The 27,833-nt window shown below is 46.8% G+C and overlaps 1 protein-coding gene across 2 annotated transcripts; it reads left to right on the top strand.

Annotated features, from left to right (window-relative positions):
* The first annotated feature begins 298 nt into the window (after nucleotides 1-298).
* Nucleotides 299-27,550, top strand: SCT (secretin). 2 transcript variants are annotated; one of them, XM_007060911.3, is made up of 7 exons: nucleotides 299-418; nucleotides 14,965-15,069; nucleotides 17,783-17,879; nucleotides 19,454-19,558; nucleotides 22,087-22,191; nucleotides 24,582-24,701; nucleotides 27,151-27,550. In XM_007060911.3, the coding sequence occupies exons 3-7, from the start codon at nucleotides 17,791-17,793 to the stop codon at nucleotides 27,260-27,262; spliced, it is 531 nt and encodes a 176-aa protein (XP_007060973.1). In that variant the 5' UTR covers nucleotides 299-418; nucleotides 14,965-15,069; nucleotides 17,783-17,790; the 3' UTR covers nucleotides 27,263-27,550. The 2 variants fall into 2 exon arrangements, with proteins under 2 accessions (XP_007060973.1, XP_043405004.1); XM_043549069.1 differs by having other exon boundaries at nucleotides 22,054-22,191; nucleotides 27,151-27,512.
* Nucleotides 27,551-27,833: the final 283 nt, after the last annotated feature.

Below are 27,833 nucleotides of genomic sequence, written 5' to 3'. Positions count from 1 at the left end.
TCGGTGTGAGACAACCTGATAGATGACAAACAATTACTATAAAAATACGTCAGCAGGACAAGAAAGCGGCTCGCTCATAGAGGAACAGGCCAACATTTTCAAAAGCAACGAATGGTTTTAGGTGTCCAGCATGAGATACTTTGAAGAGGCTGGATTTGCTCAGTGCTTTCTGGAAAAATGAAAGACAGCGGCACTGCAAGTCACCACCATGTGGCTGTGCATCACGCGGCTCCATTTTCCACTTGCATCTAATCACATTGATTAGGTCTCTGAAAGTTCATTTAACCTTGATAAAATCAGAGGCACAAACTAGCAGCATCAGGGCAGCCGCAACACAGGAACACCATGGGCTGAGGGCAGGTCTGCACGATCTGCTGTCCTGTGTTCCAGCTGGCTGGAATCGCCGGAGAACTTTAAGGTGATACATTTATGGCAGGGGGGCCAATCTGTGGCTCCGGAGCCACGTGCAGCTCTTCAGAAGTTAATATGCGACTCCTTGTATAGGCACCGACTCTGGGGCTGGAGCTACAGGTGCCAACTTTCCAATGTGCCGGGGGGGTGCTCGCTGCTTAACCCCTGGTTCTGCCACAGGCCCTGCCCCCCTCCACCCATTCCCACCCCCTCCCCTGAGCCTACCGTGCCCTTGCTCCTTCCCCCGCCCCCCGAGAGCCTCCTGCACCACGAAACAGCTGATCGGGAGGTGCAGTGAGGGAGGGGAAGGCGCTGACTGGTGGGGCTGCCGGTGGGTGGGAGGTGCTGGGAGTGAGGGGAGCTGATGGGGGGCTGCTGATGTATTACTGTGGCTCTTTGGCAATGTACATTGGTAAATTCCGGCTCCTTCTCAGGCTCAGGTTGACCACCCCTGCTTTGGAGAGACACTATAAAGGTTTTGAGTTCTGCACAGAGTCCATTCTGAAGCCCGGATTTGTGCCTTCGGTGTCCGTATAGATTCATGCACTGTGCCTGTCGGCCCAATTCTGATCTTGCATGCATCTGTCTTATGTGGCCATTGGGGCTGATTGATGTTTGCACTAAGGCCTCTTTATACCAGTTAACGCCCCCTTAACACTGCCAGAATAGTGCTGTGTCTATCGTCCATGTAGATTGCTTGGTTTTGGGGTGTGTGTGTTTAAAGCCATGTTTCTTAAGCATAGGTGCTGGAACTGTCATATATACAGGGTTTGCAGTTTGGTTCAATGGCTCTCAGCACACGCACGATACAAATTGTTCCAGCACCCCTGTTCTTAAGTGCTTTGCACAGCATTGTAGGAGTCTGTAACACCTTCAGCAGGTGCTGTCACTCAGGCAGTATTATTGGCAACTAACCTTTGTGGATATTACTAAAGGAGATAACTGCTTCGCATCCTGATCCACAGCTTCACACTAACACAAATTGTCTAACAGATGCTGTCACTTCCTCTATAAATAAACCAGCCTGGTGGCTGGGTTTTTTTAAACAGATAATTGAAAAGCAGTTTTTTAAAACAAGAAAATCTTGAACTCTAACTTTCTTTAGACTGTCAGCTCTTTGTGTTTGTACAGCACCTGGCACAGTGCGGTCGTGATCCACAACTAGGGTGCCTGGGGGCTACTAAATACAAATCATAAATAAATAATAGTTGGCAGTTGAGGGAGGAGGAAGACGTTGACATGTGGAGCGGGAAAGAGGGTCAGTTGGGGGACGTCTCCTAGAAGCTGCGTGCCAGAGAAAGCGCAGGTTGTACCTGCTCGTCTCTGGGGGTTGTGGGAGAGTTTGGCAGCTGGGATTGGTCCTGGCCGCCCAAGAGACGTCTCTCCCTCTGTGGCCAGGACCTCCTACAACTGCTACATGCAGATGGAATGATGTCTCTGTCGAGCAGTGGGGGAGGCGTGCGACTGTCGGAGACAGAGTCGTCACGGGAGCCGGACCAAGGATATGGAAGTCTCTGCCAGACGAAGTGAGGATGGCCACTGCCCTCACTGCATTCAGGGCAAATGCCAGATATGGAAGGGAGGGGGTCTCACATTTGGCTCTAAACAAGACCCCCTAAGCCTTCTTCCTGGTGGCAGGGAAGAAAGAGACAGAACTGTCATCTTTTAAGTAGCAGAAGGTGCTCAGGTGCTAAGGTAACGAGGGCCATATTTTTCTGTCTGTCTTGAGGATTTATGCTACCACCCATCACCATGGCATCTGGGCGCCTTGCATGTTAAATCTATTAGCAATAGCCAAGTCTCTAGCGGAATCTCCATGGAGTCTCTAGCTCTTCTCCCCTTTCACAGTAAAACCCTGCTTGGAGGAGGCTTTTTGTTTTACATTTTTTCCATTAATGCACTTTGAAGGCTGATTTGTTTCGGACGTGTTGGTTTGGGGTCGGTTGTGGTTTAGGGGTTAAACAGCCCCTTAGCCCGGGCCTGCCAGCTGCAGGTGTCTAATTCTGACATACCCTCAGCCTCTCTAAGCCAACAGCAGCCTGGAAGGAAATACTGATGAGGACTGTGCTTTCGCCACTCTGCTGGCAGCGGTGTGCTGTTGACTAGGTGGCCCGGTGGTCCATTTCACCAAGCAGCCCAGAGGTGAAGAAAAGCCTCTGTGCAGGGGCAGAGGCTGAGTCCACATCATGCTGCCGCCAGAAAACAAAAAGCTGCAGCATTAATTTGCCAGCTGGTTTGCTGCTCATGAAATAGACGGGGCATCCACAGTGCTGCCAGTTCCTGTGATTTTGTTACAAGTCTCATGACAGTCAGAGGTGAAAGCAAGCCGGTACGCCCCGGTACGGTGTACCGGCAAGAGCTGGTGCACCGTACTGGGGCAGCCCGGCTTCCCCAGGGGGCAATTTAAAGGGCCTGGCGCTCCCAGCAGTGTCTGGAGCCCCAGGCCCTTTAAATAGCCTCCAGACCCCCGCTGCTGGAGCCCTGGGGTAGCGGCTGCAGGGCTCCGGCAGCTATTTAAAGGGCCTGGGGCTCCCCTGCTTCCACCACCCTTTAAATAGCCGCTGGAGCCCCGCCGCCGCTACTCCAGGGCTCCAGCAGCTATTTAAAGGACCGGGGTGGTGGAAGCAGGGGAGCAGCGGGCCCTTTAAATAGCTCCCGGAGCCCTGGGGTAGTGGGGGCTCCAGAGACTATTTAAAGGGCCGGGGCTCCAGCTGCCTCTGCTGCCCTGGTCCTTTAAATAGCCGCTGGAGCCCCGCCGCTTCCCCAGGGCTCCGGCGGCTATTTAAAGGGCCAGGGCGGTAGAAGAGGGGAGCCCCGGGCCCTTTAAATAGCCCCCGGAGCCCCGGGCTGCTGCTGCTACCCCGGTGTAGGGAGCACTTGCCTTACAGGGTGGGCTGGGGCTGGCTCTGATCCCCTCAACCCTGCCCTTCCGCCCTAGGCCCCGCCCCTTCCGGGGGCCAAAGCTGGCCCCAGAGTACCGGTAAGTCACCGACTTACTTTCACCCCTGATGACAGTTGGTGTTTTTCTCATCACCCCACTCCAATGGTTGTGGAGAATCTCAGCTTTCATTTAAAAGCAAAGTTTCTAGCCTGAAAACATGACCCAAGTGCACCCTAAAGACTCAGAACCAGAAGGAAAAGAAAAAGAACCCAACACTCGTTATTTTGTAAAAGTCACATGATTGTTAAGCTAATTTCCTGAATTTTTTAGGTCAGACTCTTTAATTGTGAATGCTTGGGTCTGGCAACACTGCATCTCTCACTACATTCTGACCTTTAATTTGAAGTCAGAGGATGGTATCAGAGTAATTATCAAATACACCCTCTATTTGGGGACTGCATCCTAATCTTGCAGGAAGATGGACTCAATAATCTAATAGGTCTTTTCCATCTCTAGCTGTGATGATCTCTCTGTCATGAAAGAAGCACAGCTGTATGTAATAGGACAAGTGGCATGACAGCCAGTTTCAGTGGGATTGCACTGGGTGATGCTAGACAGTCACATTTGGGTAACCCTTGTTTATGACAGTGTGTACCCCATTCACAGCTGTCATGTTCATTATGATCTTAGAGGCTCGCACCAAGAGCGGGGCCTGCATTGCGCAAACGCATAGAGATAGTCCCTGCCCAGAAGACTATCGAATCTAAATAGACAAGACTGAGAAAGGAAGTATTGTTATCCCCATACTACAGACAGGGAACTGAGGCAAAGACACACGAAATGGCTAGGCCAAGGTCATCCAGAAGCCTGGGGCAGAGCCAGCTTTCCCCAGGTCCCAATCCAGTGCACTCAGCACAGAGCCACCCTTCCTTTTGGAATAGACTCATAGACTTTAAGGTCAGAAGGGACTATTATGATCCTCTAGTCTGACCTCCTGCACAACGCAGGCCAAGGAATCTCACCCACCCACTCCTGTAACAAATCCCTAACCTATGTCTGTGCTATTGAAGTCCTCAACTCGTGGTTTAAAGACTTCAAGGAGCAGAGAATCCTCCAGCGAGTGACCCGTGCCCCACGTTGCAGAGGAAGGTAAAAATGCACATTCTCTGCTCTGGGCTCGGCACTCCCAGCAGACACTATTCCAGTGTGAGACCAACTAACTGAGTCAATGTCAAGGTTTGCAAGGGGACTCCCCAGCATGGAATTTCCTCTCAGCCAGCAGCGTGCTGTGCCCAATACGCTATATAATTTGGTCATTGCATCCTACAAAAAAGCTTCTATTGCTCGAGTCAGGACTGGCAGCATGCCCGCTTTTGAGGCTGCAAACCCAGCCTGCTGCCGCACTTGTTCTTTAGTTTCCCTTTCAGAGCCCACTCCTGTTCCCTCCTGCCTCAAGAGAAGCTCAGTGGCAGCAGCGTCAAGGCCTTTGGGATGCTCCCGCAGGTTGTGAGGCACCTTGCTACCACCTGCCCTTAGCATGAGGAGGTCCTGTCTGAGCCTGCTGTGGGTCAGGTCCCTGAAACCCCCAGCCTCTGGCAACACAAGCAATAGCTTCCAGGCCTCAATAGGCCTTGCTCTCTCTGCACAGGTTAGCAAGGGGCACCCACCAACCCCCAAGTCCTCCAAACGTCCACCTGGAGTGCCCAGCCCCGGTTCCACTGAGCACTCACAGAGCTCTCAGGTTCGCTCCTCCCAAAGGAACAGCACACACCAGCTTACAGGTTTTAACTCGGGATGACCACTCCGCTTAACACACAGCGCTTAGCAATATTTATAGTGAAAATGAGAATAAGTTTATTATGAAAGAACAGAGAGATTCAAATGACAGTAAACAGGATCACTGGAAACAGACAGTTACATATACAACAAAATCATAACACGCTTTCTACAGCCTCAACTTAACTCCTGTCTCCTACAGGAGAGCTTACTCCAAGTCCTTTTCCCAGCATCACCCTTTCATAAGATCGAGACCACCGGCAGCTTGTTGTCACAGACTGAAGAATGCCAGAGTGTCTCTGTGCACCCACAGATACACCAGACTGGACCACTGACCTTCACTTCAAAACAGCCTCCCTCCCCACGACTTTTTAGCTCTTCCTGATCTTTTCCTTTTAAATTCACCCCAAGCTCTTCAGCAGCATTTGGCTCAGTATGCGGATAGATTTCTATTGTGAGACGCACAATACACTGTGGTCCAGCAGGGAGATAAGTGTTTCCCACCTCCCTTCCGGAGAAGTTTGTCACAGGGTTCATACCTTTGAGTGACCTCCCTTTAACTTACTACTAGGCCTAGAGCACCTAACTTTCCAACATATATCCATAACTCCTCACATATTCCCCATACAGTCATCTCGCAGTGAATGTGATGATCGGTGTGACACAGGCTTTTATAACGGACCTTACACAATATCCTTTTGGTGAACCCAGGGGATCCCTATACCCCTATGACTCCTGGGGTCTCTGCCAATTGGCATCAAGATTTCCCTGGGTCACACAGCCTTAAACATCTTGACTGATGGCTGTGCTGCCCCTCACGCCAAGGCCAGGAATGGTGCACACAAGCGAGGGCTGGCAGGACTGGCGCCGAGTCCTGAGGTGAGCAGCAGATGCAGCCTAACACATAAAGCTGCTCTCCTGGATGTACAGTCCTGCACGTGAATCAGGACGGGATATTACCCTCCATTCTGTGTCAGGGTGTGGGCTTTTCAGAGGGCAGGCTATCTTCAGGACTGAACATCCCATTGAAGCCACTGCTCCTCATTTGACAGCCTACCATGAGCATGATCCAGCGTCCACTGAAGCCAGTGGGGGTCTTTCCACAGACGTCCATGGAAGCTGAATCAGGCTCCTTGCCGGGGCTACCGTACCTTTTTTTATTAATTAGTTTTGACCCTCTTCTCTCTTTGGCTTCTTTGCTCCACGAATGACATTTCTCTCCCCCTCTTCTAACCCTCCTGGCGTAGCTGCCTAAATATTTAGCTCCTTCCTGCACTCAGTTTCTTCAGTCTTGTCTACACTAGGTTCTTGCAGCTGGATCCATTTTAACATATCAGGTTTCATTGACATAGTGATAAAAATCCTGGGAGCTACCAGAGCCATGTCCACACTAGGGCCCGCACTGGTGTTTGCTCAGTAAATTTCCCGAGTGTAGCCCTGGCCTGAATGCTTGATCCCCTTATAGCTGGGCTAATGACCTTAGCCTGCCCCCTGCACGCTGACACTGCAGGGCAGTGCTGGCCTGGGGGCGGTAGTGGGTAGTGAACTGTGGGCATGCCATTCTTCTGAGGGGACATTAAATAGTCTCTGGTGGAAGATGCTCCCTGTGGAACTTAAAATCCCAAGAAGACTAATCATTATCATCATCAACTCCATTTTTATAGATGGTAAAACTGAGGCACAGAGGCAAAGTGACTTGCCCAAGGTCACACAACGAGCCAGTGTCAGAGCTGCAAATAGAACCCAGCTCTCCAGACCCCCCAGCCCCATGTCTCTGATCACTAGACAGGCTCCTTCTCTGCTGAGAGCACCCTCTCTTTGCTGTTCATTACAGAAATACAGAGCAATGTTTTTCTCTCTGGTCAGCCTGACCCACCCTCCCATTCCACTCCACTGCCTCTTCCCCACGCAAACAAAGATGGTCCTTGGCTCAGCTGTAGGGCCCCATTTCTCTGGCTGAGTGGGAAGCCAGCTTCACACTCCAAACATTTGCAACCATATTAGCTCCCCACTCACGTTAATTGGATTTAAGTAATGAAGATTACGGCAGGTCTCTCCATGCTTTCGGCACATGTGCTCAAACTGTCAGCGATCCAAGCAAGGGCAGGATGCCGGAGGAGACTGTGCAAAGCTATCAGCTGCTCTACAGATGGTAACTTCCCTTGTAGCCAACACAGGACAACTCACCCTTCACTTAATGCCTGATGCAAAGCCCACTGAAATCAAGAGGGTTTTCCCATTGACTTCAAGGAGCTCTTTATTATTGGCCTGCTGCTGCACAGTGCCGCCCAGTGCCACAAAAGCCCATCATCAAGTTAATTTTCTTTCTGGGGATGGCACAATAATCATATTGTGTCACCTGCACCTTCACGTCCCCATGCTGCTGTGTGCAATGATTTCACTGCGTCATGATGCTTTGTCCCAACAGCCAGATTAAATACAGGGCTCTAATTATCTAACAAGACTGCAGGCTCCAGCCAGTCTGGTTGAGAGTCAGGGAGGGTAGCAATATGACATGTATGATAGTAGCACCTGGGGGCCCCAAATGGGATCAAAGCTTCATCGTGCTAGGTGTTGTACAGACCCACAGCAAGAGACCGTCCCTGACCCAAAGAGCTTGCAGTCCAAGTGGACAGGTATTATCATACTCCATTTACAGATGGGGAAGTGAGAAACAGACTGAGCCTGATTATTCTCTCAGTTATGCTGGTTTTACACGAGTATAACTCTGTTGACTGCAATGAAATCACTCCAGTGTAAATGAGAGGGGGTTTAGGCACCAAGGCTCACATTTTCAAAAGTGCCTAAGTGAGTTAGGCACTGCCTAAGGCTCACTGAAAGTAACAAACTGCTGACCTAAGGTCACCCAGGGCCAGGAATTTAACCCACGGTTGTAGTCACTCCAAGCCAAGGAGTCTGACAGAGCCGTGCTTCATTCAATGCAATAAAAGACCCACAGCACCACTGCAGCTGGCCGGGGTCAGGTGTCTCAGGCTCGCAGGTCTTGGGCTGTGGGGCTAAAATTGCAGTGTACACATTTGAGCTTGGGCTGGAGCCAGACTCTGGGATCCAGTGAGGTGGGAGGGTCTCAGAGCTCAGGCTGCAGTCTGAGCCCGAACATCTACACTGTAATTTTTAGACTCAGATCCCAAGCCCCACAAGCCTGAGTCAGATGCCCCGGTGCTGCAGTTTTTTCTCTCAGCCTAGACATATTGTGAGTTCTCACTGATCAGCACCATGTAACATGAGCCTCTGCATAACATCAAACTAAAGAGATCTTTTTTAGATGAGATTACAAATTTGGTTGATAAAGGTAACAGTGTCAATGTAATACACTGAGACTTCTGAGAGGCATATGACTTGGTACGGCATGACATTTTGATTAAAAAACTAGAACGACATAAAATTAACATGACACACATTAAATGGATTAAAAACTGGCTAACTAATAAGTCTCAAAATGTAAGTGTAAACAGGGAATCATCATCAAACTGGTAGGTTTCTAGTGGGATCCTGCAGGGATCAGTTCTTGGCCATACACTATTTAACATTTTTAATAATGACCTGGAAGAAAACATAAAATCATCACTGGTAAAGTTTGCAGATGACACAAAAATTGTGGGAGTGGTAAACTGAGTAAATAATGAAGTGAAGAGGACAGGTCACTGACACAGAGTATGATCTGGATCTCTTGGTAAACTGGATGCAAGCAAACAATATGGTTTTAATATTGCTAAATGGAAACAATTATATCTAGGAACAAAGAATGTAGGTCATACTTAGAAGATGGAGGACTCTATTCTGAGAAGCAATGACTCTAAAAATGATTTTGGGGTCATGGTGGATCATCAGCTGAACACAAGCTTCCAATGTGATGCTGTGGTCAAAATGGTCAATGCAGTCCTGGGATGCATAAACAGGGGAATCATGAGTGGGAGTAGAAAGGCTATTTCACCTTTGTATTTGGTACTGGTGTGACTGCTGCTGGAGTACTGTGTCCAGTTATGGTGTCCACAATTCAAGAAGGATGTTGATAAATTGGATAAAAGGCCGCAGCGAAGAGCCATGAGAATGATTAAAGGATTAGAAAACCTGCCTTTATAGTGATAAATTCAAGGAGCTCAATCCATGTAGCTTAACAAAGATAAGGTTATGTGGTGACTTGATTACAGTCTATAAGTATCTACATAGGGAATAAAAATTTAATAATGGGCTCTTCAGTCTAGCAGAGAAAGGTATCGCACAAACCAATGAGTGGAAGTTGAAGATAGAATTCTGGCAAAATTCAGACTGGAAATCAGGCATAAATTTTTAACAATGAAAGTAACTATTGGAACAACTTATCAAGGATCATGGTGGAGTCTCCTTATCTGCCCATTTTTAAATCTAGATTGAATGTTTGTCTAAAAGACATGCCCTAGGAATCATTTTGGGGAAGTTCTCTGGCCTGTGCTATGCAGGAGGTCACACTAGATGATCTCAATGGTCCCTTCTGGCCTGGGAATCTATAAATCTACTAATCGCAATGGGTTCCAAAGGGCTCTTGCCAGAACCTCTTAAAGGTACAGTTCCCCATATCTCCCTTCCCCAGACAAATGTAACAATCAACATTAACATAATACAGAATGTCAAATAGTTATAGCCTGCCTACTGACTAAACTAAGTAGCAATGCTCAATAGTCTCTGAGGTGCGCTGTGCCATTGCATAGACCTGTTGGGCTCCCCTGAGACGTCAGCCCCATTGCTGTCCGGCAGCAGTGAGTCCATGAATTCTGGTTGTGCCATTTCCTGGGGTTAGCCATCTCAACCTGCTGTGGTTGTCATCTGTCTGAGACTTTCTCAGGCAAGTTGGCCAACTCAGTGCCACTTATCTCCCTCCCTTTGGAGAAGATGTCATCTATTGTACTGCAGTAGGTACTCGTCTGGGGTGCCAACCTCATATGATCCTGGGGCTGCCTCATGTGATACCACTGGTGTCTGTAACCATTTCCTGCTATAGATATGCACAAGTGTCATTTTCACTAAGTGGTGGCAGCTCCCAGGACATAAAACCATATTGCTGTTGTTTAGCCGTATCCACGTATATGTCTTCAAGTCCCCAGTGCTCTGTCATCAGTTTCTAACAGTGCAGGCATTTTTGTTTTCAGTTTTCTGTTGAACACATCAGCAGGTGCCAACCCATCCTTCACTGGGTCCGTTCGGTCATTTAACAGGGCTAAATATGGGTCAGAATCTGACTCCACAGCCTTTTCCAGTAGGTGCTTTGTTATTATGGCACCATTTTCCACCAACCTGTTGATATGGAAATAATGGGGACTAGAGATTACACATTGAAACCCATACTTCACTTTAAACTCATGCCCACTAAACTGCGGGCCATTGTCAGCCATTACTACGTCAGGTATGCCATGTCTCGCAGAAACAGATTTGACACGTATAATCACCTGTTTAACTGTAGTATCGTCCAGTGAAGCTATCTCAGGGAAGTGAGAATAATACTCTAGGACAAGCACATATTTTTCTTTCCAGCCAATGTAAACAAATCTATGCCTACTTTGCTCCACGGTGGGCAATTTTTCCTGTGCCACTAATATGGGCTCTCTTGCTTGATTTGGCCTGTATTTTTGGCATATACGACAAGCCTTGACAGCTTCTTCAACGTTGCTGTTCATTTGAGGCCAGTATAAAATGTCTTTGGACCTTCTCTTCAATCCCTAAATTACCTTAATCGATCCCTTTAAACATTTTTTGTAACATCATCCTAGTGAGTTTAAAAAATAACCCATTTAGTACTGAGAGCTCCACCGTAAAGTGATAATAGGGACCGGGAATATACTTCCCTGGACACGCTGTAATAGCCTGAATTATTTTCTCCGGGGTCTCAGTGTGAGATGTAGGCCTAGCAATCACAGTCTACATTTCATCTGAGACCGGACGGGTTTTGTTGAATCAGATTAACATGTACTATACCTAGCTCCAGACTTCGCTCCACTGCCCTTCTGTCAAATTCTTTAGCATGTGTCTGCGACCACCAAATCTCCCCCATGTTTGTGTTCAATTTGCAAACCAGACATTTGTAGCTGAAAAAATAATCTCTATATTCTTGGGAGGGGGGGGGAGGCATGTTTGACAGGTCCTTTCTGGCAACAGCAATCAGTGGTTTATGGTCAGTTTCCACTAGCACCAGCCTCCCCTAAAAAAAGACATGAACCTTTTTGACCCTATTCTTTGTAAAAGATAAGAAAAGCCATCCCATGTGAAATCTCCAAGCAAAGCATTTTCATCCTTTTCCCAGACAGAAGCTTACTTGGGGCAGACATGAGGCTGGTTGGACCCTGATAAATGGACTGTAGATATGCATGACAGTCATCAAGAAAGTATAAATTCAGCCCTAGCCACAGATTGCAGATTTCATGCTTCTTAGTGTGCATGATGGGTATTTGAAGAGCAGGAATCAATCAGGGGCTATAATTTTCATTTCCTTGTCATTCTTTAAAGTAAATGAGTGGAAGCTTTTCACTGTAATGATGCCTATACAGTGATTTTGGGTTAGATTATGGTGATTACAGCCAAGAATTAATCAAACTCCATGTGCTTCACTGGGAATCTCCACCCCAAGTTCGAATGCTTACTCAAAAGAGGAGAGGAAGATATGGGGCCAGATCTGCAGCTGGGGTAAATCAGCAATGTCCCATTGACTACATCATTTTACATCGGCTAAGGATCTGGCCATGGCTTAGATTGGTACATTCTCCCATCTTTAAATCCCTGCTCTGTGGAAGTATAGTCCTGTTAGTGTTCCCTCTGAAGTCAGTGGGAGTTATATCATTGATTTCAGTGTGAGCAGGATTGGGCATTAATTTTGGAGTAGGAAGTCATTTCTTTTCTTGTCAGTAAGCATTTGATTTTGGGATCTGTTTTACTCATGTATCCATTTCACTTTGCACAAGTCCTTGTGTCTAATGGCATCCTACAGCCATTCAAATAGCCACATGTACTTTTTTTGCTGCATAAATCTTTGTACCACATACTCATGAGAGGAAGGAGGGTCTTTCGGTTACAGCACAGGACTGGTGTTCAGGAGATGTGGGTTTCAATTACCGCCTCTGCCACATTCCATGTGTCTCCTTGGGCAAGTCACTTAATCTCTCTGTGCCTCAGTTCCCCTCTGTAAAATGAGAATAATGATCCTCCCTTTGTCTTGTCTATTCCGATTGTAAACTCTTTGGACAGGGAGAGTGTCTTATTATATGTTCGTATAGCACCTTGCATAATGGGGCCCTGATCTAGTTTGGGGCCTCGAGGTGCTACAGAAATCCCACTAATTATTACAGTCTAATGGAGCCAGAGCTCTTACCTCAACTTGGAACGCTGCAAGTTGGGAGTGGCACTTCCATATTAAAAATGAGGGTGGTGGTCACAGGTGGCATTTCAGTTCTCCATGGGTTTGGCACATCTTCTAGGATGCCCTTTGGGGACTACTCTTACCCAGAGAGGAGGCCATTTCAGAAAAGCTAGGGGATTTTGTGCCATAAAGAGAGCTTACTACAACAGTGGGACTTTTAAAGGAGAGAAAACCCCTCTATTTAAAGACTTCCTTCGAATCCAGAGATGCTGAAAGAACGCTCTGCATTCTCCAGCTCTCCACAGCCCTTTCATTCTGTGCTGGTGAGAAGGGAAAATGTATTTTTAGTAGGAAGGTAGGTGAGTCCAGTTACTCCAGTTTTCAGAGACCGTCACTCTTCAAGCATCCAAAAGCTCTCTCCTATTACTCACCCTCTGCTGCCATCATGGGGCCATCTAATTAATCATCATGATGAATCTTTTCCTTGTGCCTTTCATCTGAGTGCTTCAAAGGGCTTTGCAAAACACTGATCGAACTCCATCAAAGGTGGCGTGAAATTCAGGACTATTAACAGATCCCTGGAAAAGGAGAAAATTGCTTGGGTCCTTTTTAGCTACCTATGATGTTAAAAGAAGCCTGAAAGCTTTTTTCTTCTTAGTTTGTACATCCATGATTCAGCTCCCATGCCTAAGAAGGGTGTCTGAGTCAAAATGCCTCTGGGGGCTCCTCCTAAGGTGGTGAAATTTACACACCATTCCTTGTTTAAGGCTGTCCCTTATAGTCACATTCTGGCCCTCCGTCACATTATTTATAACTCTGTTACCTGTTTGTTTTTGTTAACTCTCGTTTAACTCTAATGTATGCCAAACAGTCAGGATAAAAGATCTCTTTGTGAAAATTCAGGTCCCTTCCATCTCTTTAACTGAGAGCTGAGAAAGCTCCAATCCTCTACTCCTCCAAAGAATCCTCCAGAAAAAAACAGGGAAGACAAGACTTAATATTCCTCAAACTTCTATGGTAGAGGACAAGGAGATTCATTTTTTTAATGAAAAATACTTTCAAGCTACCTTATATGTCATGAAGATGCAAGGAAAGGGCATAATTCTATTTTCTCTCTTTCCAGCCCTTTAAGAACATTGACTGAACCTAGCCTGATCCAAAGTCCACAGAAGTCAACGGGAGTCTTTCCACTGCTGTCAGTGTATTTTGATTAGGCCCAGCCCATTCCCCACACAATTCTAAGTAGGCAGCCCACTGCTGAGCTGCAGCAAACTCTGCTGTTCCAGAAAATGACTCTTTCCTGGTCTGTCCAGGCAACTCCAGTCTCAGCAGCATCAGCCTTGTTTTTCCAAAGCCAGGGTTATTCCTACCTAAGACCAGTCAAGGTTTGCCCTAAAATGAGTCAGAGTTTAAGACCAGAAGAGACCACCAGATCATCTAGTCCGACCTCCCCTGTGTATCACAGGTTGTCGACACCAGCCAGCAGCTGCACACTAAACCCAGCAACTGAAATTAGACCAAAGTATTACAGGCCACCGGAGATTAGACTACAATGTGATAAAGGCAGAGAATAGGAAGGATCGAGGTGCACCAGTGCCCAAGGCCCCTACAATGGTAGGACAATGAGCAAATGAGATATACCCAGACAATGCTGACAAGTGAGCCACCCACGTGGTGCAGAGAAGGATGAAAAAAACCTCACCGTCACTGCCAAGCTGATCTGGAGGCTCCTTCCCAGCCCCACCTATGGCCATCAGTTAGATCCTGCACATGTGAGCAGGGACAAGCCAGCCCAGCGCCTCAGTGCCACCCCAGAGCTCCGGCTATCCCCATCCAATATACCACTTCCAGCTGTGGCCATCCCTGATGCTTCAGAGGAAGGACATAAAAATCCCTCACAGAAAACATTTGGGGGGTAAGGAAGGGGGAGAATCTCTTCCTGACCCCTGCTGGTAGCCGGTTGAAACTTTGAAGCATGAGCTTTAGGAGTCCCAGCCTGGCCCCCACTGTCACAAGCAACTCCATCAGACAACTGCACTCATAAATTTTTCAAGCTCTCAGTTAGGTTGTTTGCCTCCACAGCTCCTACTGGGAGGGTGTTCCAGAACCTCACCCACTGTGCAGATACTGAATCTCGACAATTACTGCTTGCAAATTATTGTAATATACATCCAAATATCAAGAGCGTTCCTTGTATGGATACACACACTCTCTCTCTCTCTCAGCTATTTGAAAACAAAACCCTAACAAAAATGGGGGAAATGTGTTAAAATCCCATCAAGCAGATAGTTAAAGCTAGGAGAGGTCATGCTGGTGACATTCAAAACCAATTAGTCATTACTGATATCATCAGTATCAGTCCAGGGATGTTTGTCTGACAAATTAGTTTTATTACATCCCCGAAACAGGAACCAACAAACATTGGCAAAATGGTCAGTCAAATGGCTGTACCTACCTGCTTGGGTTTACAGTGCAATTAAAAATACATTTCAGCCAGGATATCAGTGCCATTAATAAATGTTACTCTCATTTCCATCTTTACCTAATTTAGTGTACCTGATAAGGGATGAATATTTATAGGGGGTGCAGGCAAGGATGGATTAGCGGCACATCGCGGGTGTGAGAGAGTGAAGAAGCCCTGCGTGAACATAGCACAGTAAGTACTGAAAATCTATGCTGACATTTGTTAATGGTGCTGAATGGGAGGTGAATTAGACAGAGGGGCACATTTCTATTGAATCACTGTGTTTTCTCTTTCTTTGCAATGTAGAATATGGTTATCCAGTGGCCCTAGCTCGTGGCTTTTATTCCCCCTGGTTATAGTAAGAGAATAATGGGTCAGCTGTTAAAAATGAATGTTAGGTAAATGAAAATTCTTCACATGGTAGGGTCAGAGCAAGGCAGTGAGTCAAATGCCAAAAATCAGGGTTTTAGAGAGGGCTGAATAATTTTCTGACCAATAGCAAGATTTGTATGCATGGGAAGAGGCAAAGGGGCTAATGACATCTGATCCTTGTTTGTCAGCTTCTCACCAGTCACCTCTGTGCCTTCTTCCATGGGGCTCCCTGTGCAGAGTACAACCTCCCAGAACTCATCTGCAAGGACCCTCCCCTCCTGTTCCCTTTGCTTCTCTCTCCTTCTCTCTCCTTGGATAATAAACTCAGAATACGTAGTTCTGTCGAAATTGAAAACGAGGCTGATTTTGCTGGAATTTTGTTTCAGAAGAAAAATGGGGGGGAAAGTTCCAACAATGTCCCATTTCGAGATTTTCAGAACAATACATTTTGATTTTTTGTTCTGAAGGGACTTTTTGTTTTGAATTTTTAAAATTTTGTATTATCAGTTTCCTTCGGAAACTATTTCAAATATGTTTGGCTTTCATTCTGATTCAGAACAAAGTCAAATTTAAGAATCTCAAAATCCTTTGTGAAACAGAACTTCTGTCCCCCTCACAGCTCTCCTAACAAACTGGATGTTACCTTAAGTAATCTCTCTCCTACTGTCTGCTCAGATTCTCATTTGAGCATCCAAGCATGAGGACCCTGAATTCTGTAGAAGTATTCCGCTGTTAGCTCTCACATGCACAGATATGCACTGAGGGTTTTGAACCAAGACATTTGGGAGAAAATTGTGTCTGTTATTTTGAAATTTAGGATCTATTTCTTTGCAAGCAGAAAACCATGATATCTTTGATCTGGATAGTGGTTTAATTTATCTATCCAAAGGACTTATATGGCACCACAGTACCTGAGCACATCACAAGCTTTATTTTTTCTCAGCACACCTCTGTGAGGTAGAGAAGTACTGTTTGCATTTTACAGATGAGAACGGCGGCACAGAGAGGCGAAGTAATCTGCCCAGGTTCACAACAGGAAATCAGTGGTGGAGCAGGGACTTGACTCCAGGTTTCCCAAGCCCTAACCCCTTGACCACCCTTCCTTTCTAATCACCATTGATAAGCAATGTAAAGTCTAGATTAGTGCACATGTCTGCTTTCTTTTTTGTAACCTCTTATACCAAGCTGCAGAAAGAGACTGGGGAGCGTTTCATGGGTTCTATGCGAAAGACCCACATAATGGTGAGATATGTGTATAGTTAATAGAAAGGGTGCCATCTACCGGCACATAAGAACATGTGGCACCATTCATAAATGTGTAAGTTCAATGAGGTTGTGAAATCACCTGCAGTGCATAACAAGTACAGCTCAGGACGGGGACAGCCGGAGAAGCAGGCTACAGAAAATAAGCATGCACAAGGGGAATGGGCCACTGCTCATACATGAGAGTCACATTCCCATCCATGAGATGTGCAGTAGGCTAAAATAATTTGTGCTGATGGCATGGGCTTTGGAACGGAGCTGTTTGGGTGTCTGCTGGTTCAGGGGTGATCCTTCAAACTGGAATTTAGTGAAGTTTAGGTATTCTTTCTTTGGGATTTTGGGGAACAGGGAGGCCAGTACATATCTAGCCAGCCTAGACAGAGCTCACTGAAAGGAACCTCTCATGTAGCAAGCATTCTCTGCAGGCTGCCACTGTCCTCTTCCTCCTTCTCCATTCCATCAGCCTGGAGTAGAACATGCTTCTCTTCCCACTGCTTTCCTATGATCTTGCCCTATCTGGGGGATTTGTCCTTATTTATGCTATGGCTACACCCCAATGTCCATAAAACATCTCATGCTCCAACTGCAGGTGATAATCTTTCAGGGTTTTTTAAAAAAATACACATATAAACATCTGCCTGAAGATTTTCCTTGAAGGTGCAGATATTGAGACTGGCTACTCACCCCTTTCCAGTGTCAAATGGATGCTTGCACATGGCTATAAGCACTGGCAAGCCCGCAGCTTGTCCGGATGAAAAATAGTGTTGCATATACTTTTTTGCCTGACAGTTTGAAATATTAGACTTGGATTTCCTATAGGTATTTTGACAGCTGAATGTGTTCAGTGGTGGTGGTGAGGTTTTTTTAATCCTCCCAGTTCTAAATATATGGCCAAATTTATCCATGGAGTTTTGACTTATATTGAGTTGCAACAGAGTGGGATTTGCTCCATTGTGTTTTGCCCCAGATGTATTATCAGTCTATTCATTCTATATTGCGCTGAATACCAACATTAAAACATCAAAACCGTGGTTTCACTGGGGCATATAGAGTACAAACAGCTTGTAATTTACTGGCTGGGCAAATTATTTGGGTCTGCTCATCTTTTACGTTTCACAGAATGCTCTCTCTGTTGGCAAGAACTGCCTTATTTAATTACAATGGTGTTAGTAACATAGCAATATCTGGTGCTGTGCAACCGGTAAATTGTTCCAAACAAATTACAGCGTCATTCATTTTACTGCTCACAAAACCTAGTGCTTCATTTCAGGAGACATCATGGCCTCCCTGCTGACTGCACTCTGGCAGCTAGTTATTTCTGTGGTTGTCCTGTCTCAGCTCTCAGCAACGCTTCCTCCTCTAGAGAGGTAAGAGTCTTTTGGGGACTCCATCCCCCTTCTTCTTTCCATGACTTTCTGTTCTAAGGCTCCAGCAGCTAGAAAACTAAGGTCTAGTCTATATACAGAAGTTGCAACTGTTTGTTTGGTTTTTAAACTGATTTGGCTAAACCAATGCAAGTTTTTGTGTAGACACTCTTATTTTGGCAGTCAGAACAGAATAAGCTAAACTGAAATGACCCACTCACTCTTCAACCATTTTAAGTGTCTACACACAAGTTTGCAAGAGTGTAACTAAATTAGGGCTTGTCTACATAGCGAGTTCATGGGGAAATTAGTACAAAATAGCTAGGGTATTAATTTAAAGCACAATAGCTATTCTGCACTAGCTCCCTGTGTGCATATTCTTATTTCACACTAAGAGTTCCTTTGTATAGATTAGTTTAGTCCAACCAACCGGTGACAAAACATGGGTACTGCCAAGCCCTCAGCCAGGGTAAATCAGTGTTGACTCCACTGAAGTAGAGCCCCTGAGGGTCTGACCTTATGGGCTCTGAGGAGTGATATTATGTAGACCCTGGACATTTCTTTTCAGTGAAACATCCATTTAAGTGAGGTGTCTTTTTTGTTTTGAAGAAGTTCTTTGCTACACCAAGTATCATTACCTGATCTACACAATGCCAAAGCATGCTAGGTGCTTTATTAGACCTGTAGGCATAGAGATCCTTGCACCAAAGAGACACTCTAGTGGCCCAGTCTTGCTAATCCCATCTCTCTCAGGCATAGGTGCTGGAACTAGGCGTGCAGGGGGATGCTGCAGCACCCGCTGATTTGAAGAGGTTTCCATTATATACAGGGCTTACAGTTTGGTTCAATGGCTCTCAGCACCCCCACTATAAAAACTGTTCCAGCACCCCTGCTCTCAGGTACTTTTATGTCCCCTATTATTCTACCACCTCAGAGACTTTGTTGTATTTCTCCTCACAGCACCCCTGTGGAGATAGGACAGTACCTTCCGCATTTTACAGATGGGAAACTACAGCACAGAAGGGCGAAGTGGCTCGCCCAACATCACACAGGAAGCCTTGGGGTGTTTGTCCCTCCTTTTTATAATTTCAGGGGAATCTTATAACTTCACATACAATGTCGCCACACACGTTTTACCAGGACAATACTGACCCACAAATTATGGGTTTTCAAACAATATGTTACAAGGCATACTTTGTAAAAAGACTAGTACACTCGTGTGTAGGGTGTGAACACAGGGGTGTATTCCATCATATATGATCGGCAGGCTCTTCTAAATCTAGCAAGAAAGGAAAATAAGACATTTTTACTTTCTGGTTAGTTTAAAATATATTTAAACCTTTAAATATTTGCTCCTTCTATGCTTTGAACCTTTGCCTTTTTACCCTCTTCCCCCGCCCCTACTTGGAAAGCTCCCGTTTCCCATTTTGGGTCAAGGTCATTATGATTTCTATTAATGGCTAGCTATGATCCTGCCTCCCAGGTTCCCCCCCTCTCCCAAAGGGATGGTTTTAAACACCCACCCCATATAAAGCATGGCATTGCAGCCATTTTGGTTTTCTGTTCTAAACTCCCAGGGCTCGGAGACATGCCGACGGGGTATTTAACAGTGAACTCAGCAAGATGAATGAAAATGCCTATGTGCAGAAGTTAGTCAAATCTCTTGTGGGCCTCAATCAAAGGTAAAAAATACTGTTCTTCCCTGCTTGGTGCTGTTGTGACCTCTGAACTCCAAAGTATAAAAAGATCATGATGAGCCTCAAAAAAAAGAGACTATAGACTGGGTTTAGAGATCAAGCCAGTCATACTAGCAAGCAAACTGCCTGGCCTTCTCTGGAGCCTGATCCCAAATCTGGAGCCAGATCCTCAGGTGCACCTTGAGCTTCTGAACCGTCCATCCTGACAGTACCCAGAAGCCAGATCAGCTGCTGCAAAAGCTAAAGCCATCTCAGGGCTGCTCTAACTGGCACACACTGTAATGCCCCTCCTTCCCCCCCGGGGATGTTCCAATGGCTCATTACTTCCAACAAGAGGGGGGCTAGGAGTGAGTGGCATAAAGCCAGCTAAGCCACAGGTGATTACCTTCCACACAGGAATCCATAACTGCTGCTTCAAGACAGCTTCAAATTCTCTAGGTGAAATCTTTGGTAGCCAGAGCAGCCCAAAAGGGGAGCCAGCATGGGGCAGAATCCAGTCCTAGTGCTTCAGGAACATACCCTGCCTTGCATGCAACCAGGTCTGACTCTAGAGAGCTCATTCATCAGCCCTGCAGAGCTCACTCAGGCGTAGCTCCCTCTGAACGCACTGGAAGGGAGTTTTGCCTGAGGAAGGCTGGAATAAGGACTTCCCCTTTCCCCTGGGGTGTCCATGCCAATGGAGGTGTGGTGTGTCGCTGTACACTCACAATTCCAAGCCTGAGGTAACAAGTGAAAAAACAGAGAGTCTGCTGCCTTCTCCTCTTCTTTGCATGTCAGACTAAGAGGCTAAATCATCACTCACCCTACGTGCCTGCACACCTGGGGGGAAAAGGTTATCGCTTAGAAGGTTTTCTTACCCTGTATGTTCCTTGGGGCAGGGACCATTTTTTTTGTTGCTCTGTCTGGGCAGTGCCTCGCACAATGGAGTCTCGGTCCATGACTAGGGCTCCTAGCCACCACTGCAATACAAATAATACAGTACAGTGCTCCCTTACTCCCCTGCATGGGACACCCACATTTCAGGTCGCAGCACCGGTGGGAGAGCAGCTTCTGCAGGGCCAGTTCTCCCCTTCCTGAGCAGTGTAGGGTGGGAAGGAGCAGGGACTGGGTGCAGCCATGGGCTGAGCTGAGCTGGTGTGAAGTGGGAAGGGAACTGCTCTAATGGTGTAGTCTGGTAGCAGGTGGCTTCCCCCCTCGAGCAAGTCTGAGAGTCGCAATTCCCTCCCTGGTGTGCTCCTGGGCCAGCACAGCTGCGCAGGGCCACTTACCCAGGGCAGGTGGTAAAGTGACAATCTAGCCAGAGGTAGGCAAACTGTGGCCCACGGGCCACATCCGGCCCACAGGATCCTCCTGCCTGGCCCCTGAGCTCCTGGCCCAGGAGGCTAGCCCGCGGCCCCGCCCCTGCTGTTCCCCCTCCCCCGCAGCCTCAGCTCACTGTGCCGCCGGTGCAATGCTCTGGGCGGCGGGGCTGCGAGCTCCTGGGGCAGTGCAGCTACAGAGCCGTGGCCTGACCCGGTGCTCTGTGCTGCACGGTGCGTGGCTGTAGAGCTGCCAGCCACCGGTGGTCCAGGCAGCGCGGTAAGGGGGCAGGGAACAGGGGAGGTTGGATAGAGGGCAGGAGAGTTCGAGGGGGTAGTCAGGGGCCAGGGGTGTGGATAGGGGTCGGGGCGGTCAGAGGGTGGGAAACAGGGCGTTTGAATAGGGGCAGGGGTCCTGGGAGGGCAGTCAGGAAGGAAAGGGGGGGTTGGATGGGGTGGTGGGGGGCAGTCAGGAATGGAGGGTCCAGGGGTGGTCAGGGGACAGGGAGAAGGGGTGGTTGGATGGGGCAGGAGTCCGGGGGCGGCTGTCAGGGGACAGGGAACAGGGGGGACTGGATGGGGTAGGAGTCCTGGGGGGGCCATCAGGGAGCGAGAAGCAGGGAGGGGCGGGGGCCAGGCCACGCCTGGCTGTTTGGGGAGGCACAGCCTCCCCTAACCGGCCCTCCATACAATTTTGGAAACCCGATGTGGCCCTCAGGCCAAAAAGTTTGCCCGCCCCGATCTAGCCCAAGGTTTGTAACTTTATACAGATGCCAACATTTCAAAGCTATCGTTAAGGAACAGGGGGAAGCGACACACCATTTAACTCCCTTGAAATTCATGCAACTAGATGATGTTTTTGCCGGGAGGTGGGGGGAGAACAGCACGGTTATATAAAAAAAATTGATCATCCTTTCTAAATATGAACAGCTGGCTTGATCGTATGTTGTCTAGAGTAAGCCATATGCCCATCTAGAACTGTTCCTTTTCAGTTACCTACGCCAGGGCATAATTCATACACACAGGAGAGGCAGCTTGTCTCCCCTTTAAGTTCTGATCCTGTGGGACAATCCCATACACAGTGCTGGGAGCAGGAGCCTACCTGAGCAGGAAAGGCCCCGCTGTGCGGCAATTACAGGTTAATCGAAGTCCCTCAGAACAGAGAGAGCAGCCTCAGGGCAGGTCCATTCCTTTCCTCTCTTTCCCGAAGCGCAGGTACCAGAGGCACTCTGACGGCACGTTCACCAGCGAACTCAGCAAGATGAGAGGAAACGCTCAGGTTCAGAAACTAATCAAGTCTCTGGTGGGCTACAAGCGCAGGTAACAAATACATCCACTGGGAAAGGAAAGTGACTTATTGGCCATTCAACCTGTCACAGGTGTCAGCTTACAGCTAGAAAACAGGCACCCAGAATGCAGAGTGACAGGTCCCCATCCTCCAGGGAGAGAGAGCAGTGTGTACTTCCCGGACTTCTGAAAGCCTCAGACACCAGAGCTAGCTCTGTACTGTTCCCCGCCCACTCACTACGTCTGCTCAGCCTTCCTTGACTGCCTGTGTCTGATGTACAGTCGCAAGCATGTAAACACCCCTCTGCAACATGACCCCGCCCACTTGTGTAGCATCACCTATTAAGGTTTCCCCACACATCTCATAATATGACACGTGTGCATTCACAGATAGTAAGAGAGAGAGTTTGTCCTGAAGGGCTTACAATCTAAATAAACCAGGCAGACACAGGGTGGGTGGTGGGCAAACAGAGGTGAGATGACTTGCCCAAGGTCACATAGCAGGTCTGTAGCAGAGCTAGGAACAGAACAGAGGTCTCCCAAGTACCCGTCCAATGCCCTTTCTATTGCCCCACCTGTCAAGTCTTGCCTTTTATATCAATTGGCAGCGACAGGGGCAGGGACTGTCCTTTTCTATCAGCCAAGGTGTTGAGCTACCAAGCTCCCCCTGAAGTCAGTCAGGTCATGTGTGTCCATGCAATACCTAGTGCAATGGGCCCCAATCTAAGTCAGGCCTCTAGGCACTTAGTGCAATACATTCCACCCCCATCCCACCCCTGGGCTCTAGCAAATAACTAGAGCACAACGATCAATGGAAGCATTAAGGCCTAATTCAGTCCTGGCCCTTTCCTGGTCAAGAGACGGGAAAGGAAAGGAACTCCCACTGGCAGTGCTACTGAGGGGCATAGCAAGCCATCTCTTGGTGTTCTTTTCTCTGGGCATCACTATTTCCCCATCTTTTCTCCCCTTCTCATCCCAATTTGTGACCATTGACCCATATAGTAACTCTAGCCATGTAAGGATACTGTGCATCTTTCTCCAGAGCTAACATCTACAATGGACTAGAAGGTCAGTTTATAGAGAGATGTTGCAAGATTGAGGCCACTGTTTCCCTGCCTTATCATTCCTCTTGTGTCAGATGAGGTTATGATAATCCTGAATTTCACTTCCATGTCTCGAATTTCATATTTACATAAATGTTTCCTGTATATTAGGGGACAGATAAGTCACCCAAAACCAACTCTAACAGCCTCTCTCTGCTGCCACTTCTGTTCCCCAGCTGAGGTGTAGCTAGAGACACTGTCTGGTTCATTGACCCCTACAGTGCACCTATACGTACCCGAAGTAGACGTGATATTTTGTACATTACAATCATTAGCATAGCAGGATTCAGCTATATAACTATAGCCTGTCCTCTGCTAGTATGCAAGGGGAAGATGGTCATAGAAGGAAAAATCATTCCTCTTGCTTCAATACCACAAACGAGGCAGAATCCTTCCACACTACACAAGAATGCACTGGGAGGAATGCCGGCTTAATTGCTGAGCATATCCAGCCCCCTACTCCAGCTGGCTAGTACATATACTGCCATCAGCAGCCAGGAAGGAGATCAGAGCACAATTTGCCCCTATTCAGAGGATCAACAAAGTGGATTTCTGTTGGAGAGGAAGCATCTACCGGCATTTCTGTTTATCTTTGTTGTATTAGCTTCCTCTCCCTAGAACAGAAGTGAGCTCCCAGAATAGCAGCAGTGAATTAATTAAAGGCCCAAAATTTTTTGCCCCAGAAAATTAATATGATTTTCAATGGCACATGTGCCTTCACCTATGTCACAACCGCAATAAGCCTTCACACCCAGCTGTAGCACGTCCCATCAATAATCAGGCAGGGAAGTATGTGGGCGGTCAGTATGATATGTCATCAGAAGTCACTGCTTCTACATGTCACAACTGCAGCCTAGCAGGAGGTGGCAAGGCAACCTGTGTCAGTCTGTGAACATGATGGAGATAGGCCCTGTAACGCCATGCTTACTTGCAGTATATTATTCAGCCACTAAATGTCTCTGTGTGCTACATAGCGTTCCAGGCAGCATGCAGTCCTTGCTAAATAAGGGAGCCAAAACTGAGACTCAAGCTGTACGGGAACTTGTTTTGTTTGTATCAGTTGTTGTAGCTGTTTTCTTTACTAAACTTCTTTGGTTTAAGAAACACTAGAGTGCCTTTGGAAACACAGAAGGAAACAGGCTGTCACTGTATATTAAGATACAGGGGAATCAGTGTAACCTTCAGGAACGGGCTTTACTCAAGGTGTCAGATCACAACATCTTGTTCACAGTAGCTCAGCTTTTGCTTGGAAGAACATTCCCCAAAAGCAGGTGGCATGGGTGACATTAACCGTATTCTTCCCCCTCTCCTCCAAATCAGTGATGAGGTGGATGGCTCTGAAGGATTAATCCATACAGATATACCAAGGACACATCAGACCGGCAGCTCTTACGATGACTTTTGCTTCATGTGGTTATACCAGAGCTTTCTGAATGATAGGTATGTACAGTATGTTTCTACTCGATCAGCAAGAATAACCTGGACTGATTGTGGTACTTCTATGGCTTTCATTATCATAGCATCTGAGTGGCTAAAGTATTTACTTGAACAGGGACTTGAACCCTGCCAAAGGCTGATGTTCTGTCAATGGGCTAGCCAGGCTCACATGTCTAATTTTATTACACTTCTCTTTTCCTTCCATTGGCTTCAGTGGAACACTTCACATGAGCAAAGCTGTCCATGTGTTTAGCATGTGATTTAGGAGCACAAATCCTATTGACTACATGACACAGGACCACATTTACAAAGTTCTTTTGGGCATTTAAAGATGCAGATAGGTGCCCAGGCACCTCAGTCATTCTCAAAGCATCTTAGATGCCTAAGGCCTGTTGATTTCAGTTATGAGTTAGGCTTAGCCACTTTTCAAAATCCCACTGGGAGCCTCTCTGCATCTTTAGGCACCTAAATACCTTTGAAATCTGGCTCTAAGTCACTTTGGAAAATCCTACCCTTACGGGCTTTGCAGAACTAGGTCTTTAGCTCATAGCTTCAACACAAGGGGAAAAATGCACAGCTGAGATGACAAGTTCTATGCCAACGGACTCAAGGGATGGTAATTAAGGTTTGTAGTGTTTTGAAATAATGGGGGTTAATTATAATGCAACTGATGCCAATTCCTTAGGTCTAATGTTATAAATGTGATACTCCGATAGGATCTCTATTAAATTCTCATAAAGGTAATGGTTAGCCTCAAAAGACAATGTATGACAGAGGGAAATGAACTGGATTCTGTACATGCTAGATGGTGACATCTCATGACTGGGTACTATAGGTCACTCATTTTAGACTCAAAGTTGTGGCTTGATCCTGCAAATACTTATCAAGGGTTCTGCTCACATGAATCCCAATGGGACTATTCCCACAAGCAAGAATTCACAGGATCACAGCCTTAACTTTACATAGAACCTTGGTGTACCTCACTATTATCATCACAGACATTTAACACTAAAGCTACCGGGACAGAGTCTCAGCTGTGTGAATCAATATAGCTCAGTTGACCTCCGTGGACTTACAGCAGCTGATCCAGAGAAAGTTTTAAACACATTTTTAACTAAATCAAACCTGCATCATTCCTCATCCCTTCCTGAAGCGTTTTATTGTTGCTTATTTGTCTCTTATTTTAGGTCTGTCACAAATTTTTACATCCAGTGTCATCCTGCCAAGGCCTGCATGTATGAGAGGTTGTTTGCATAGGGATCAGGGACAATTCCATAGCTGAAACACAAGTTAGCATGTAGCTATCATCATAGAAATGCATTTAAATTCTATGCAATTCTTCAGGATAATTTTGATGTTATGCTTATGGAGATCTAAGCGCATACGACACTCAGTTTCACCTTCTGACACTTACCTGTCTTTGAGATCGATGGCTAAAAAACCCCTTGTATGAGGTAGTTATTAAAACTAAGTAACATGGGGGAAAATAAAATATTTCTCTGATTGTAGAGAGGCTGGATCTAACATTCTGGACCAAGCCATCTTCCACTTCTTGTCGAAAAGTCTAACTATTCTAACTCATTTTCTATACCATCTTTATTTAGTTTTTCTGAATTTGAAATATTCTGAGCCAGGTCATTAGTTAATTTTTAAAGTTACTGACAGTGCCACAAAGGTGGTCTCACTATTTTTTCTTATTGGCATTTAATCAACCATCCTGGTCCCCTTAGGAGAGGGATGGATGGTCTTGTGGATAAGGAACTGGACAGGGACTCAGGAGATCTGCACTCAGTTTCTGGCACTGCCACAGATTTCTTGTGTGATCCTGGACAAGTCATGTAGCCCAGTCTACACTCAAAACTCAGGTCGCCATGGTGATGGATCTCAGGGGTCTGAAAAATCCACAGCCACGGAGTGCCGAACCTATGCCAACCTAACCCCCAGTGTGGCCGAAGCTATGTTAATGGAAGAATGCTTCCAGTTGGTCCAGCTACTGTCATTCAGGGATGTGGTATTCCTACAGTAGTGGAAAAGCCTCTTGTGTCTCAGTAGGATGTGTCTATACTGCAGGGTTTTCACAGCATAGCTATGATGCTGTAGCTAGGCCGCTGTAGTCCCTGCAGTGTAGACATGGCCTTAATCTCTCTGTGCCTTAGCTCCTCCATCTGTAAGATGGGGATAATACTTGCCTTCTCCCTACTTGTCCCTGTAGGTTGTAAATATTTTGGGACAGCAACTGCCTCTTACTTTGTGTTTGTACTGTGCCTAGTACAACGAGACCTGCTCTGGCTGTAGTCTACCACCATCAGGTGGATGGTGATAATTTAGGGCAACTGGCAGGTGTTTCGTTTTACTTTTTTCCTTCACTTTGTAACTCAGTCTCATCGCTACCCTCTAGTCCACTTCCCCTGTGGAATCCTGGACTACTTCCCTGTTGTTTGTCCTACTACAGCCTGTCAGAGAGTGATGCAAGAGAAGCCACTCAGATGACCGGCCAATACATTTGCCCAGCCTCCAAACCACTGACTGAAGAGATGAAAGAAGACATGTCTGTTCTGGACTAGAAATGAAGGGGACAACAGCAGCCAAACCTCTCCATAAACTACAGCCTGGTGGGGTGGGTTCCGTGTGCAGCCTACAAATAAATAAGGAAGCTACTGAATCAGGTTCAAGTGTAAATGATGGGATCAGAAACTGCCAAAATAACAGTAAAGCATGTAATCAAGGGCACTGTGTATATTAGTGTAAAATAGAGGGTGGGGTTAGTAGATGGTGCATGAATGATGGAAGCAGCTTACACAATACTTTGTTCCAGGCCTGTCTGTTTCTAAACTTTAATAAAAGTTCTTCAGCAGTTATTGTGCTTTGGCTTGTGTTTTGGTTCCTCTGGTCAAGCACCAGAAAGCAGTTGAGGATACAGGAGCAAGGCTGCTATGCATAGCACTGTGGGGATTGCTAGGTCAGGGCAAGAAATGTCCTTCCCTCTCTCTCCCATATGTATGTATGTATGTGTGTACGTACGTACGTGCGCGCGCACACACCCGCACACCCCCTCAGCTGGCATCACACAGCATAGCTCTAGTGAAGTCAGTGGATTTAGCCCAGCTGAAGATCTGGTCCTCTTTGTTCAGCGAG

This window comes from Chelonia mydas, chromosome 6 (genome assembly GCF_015237465.2).
Source record: "Chelonia mydas isolate rCheMyd1 chromosome 6, rCheMyd1.pri.v2, whole genome shotgun sequence".
NCBI classification, from domain to species: domain Eukaryota; kingdom Metazoa; phylum Chordata; order Testudines; family Cheloniidae; genus Chelonia; species Chelonia mydas.
The sequence above is the reverse complement of the archived record's forward strand: the minus strand, read 5'-3'. Positions and strand labels throughout refer to the sequence as shown.

Bases quoted from the DNA above. Each gene is read 5' to 3' on its own strand.
- SCT (XM_043549069.1), top strand. From the start codon at position 17,791: ATGGCCTCCCTGCTGACTGCACTCTGGCAGCTAGTTATTTCTGTGGTT. The intron at 17,880-19,453 runs GTAAGAGTCTTT...CTAAACTCCCAG, and splicing joins ACGCTTCCTCCTCTAGAGAG to GGCTCGGAGACATGCCGACG. The intron at 19,559-22,053 runs GTAAAAAATACT...GCCTCAGGGCAG, and splicing joins CTTGTGGGCCTCAATCAAAG to GTCCATTCCTTTCCTCTCTT.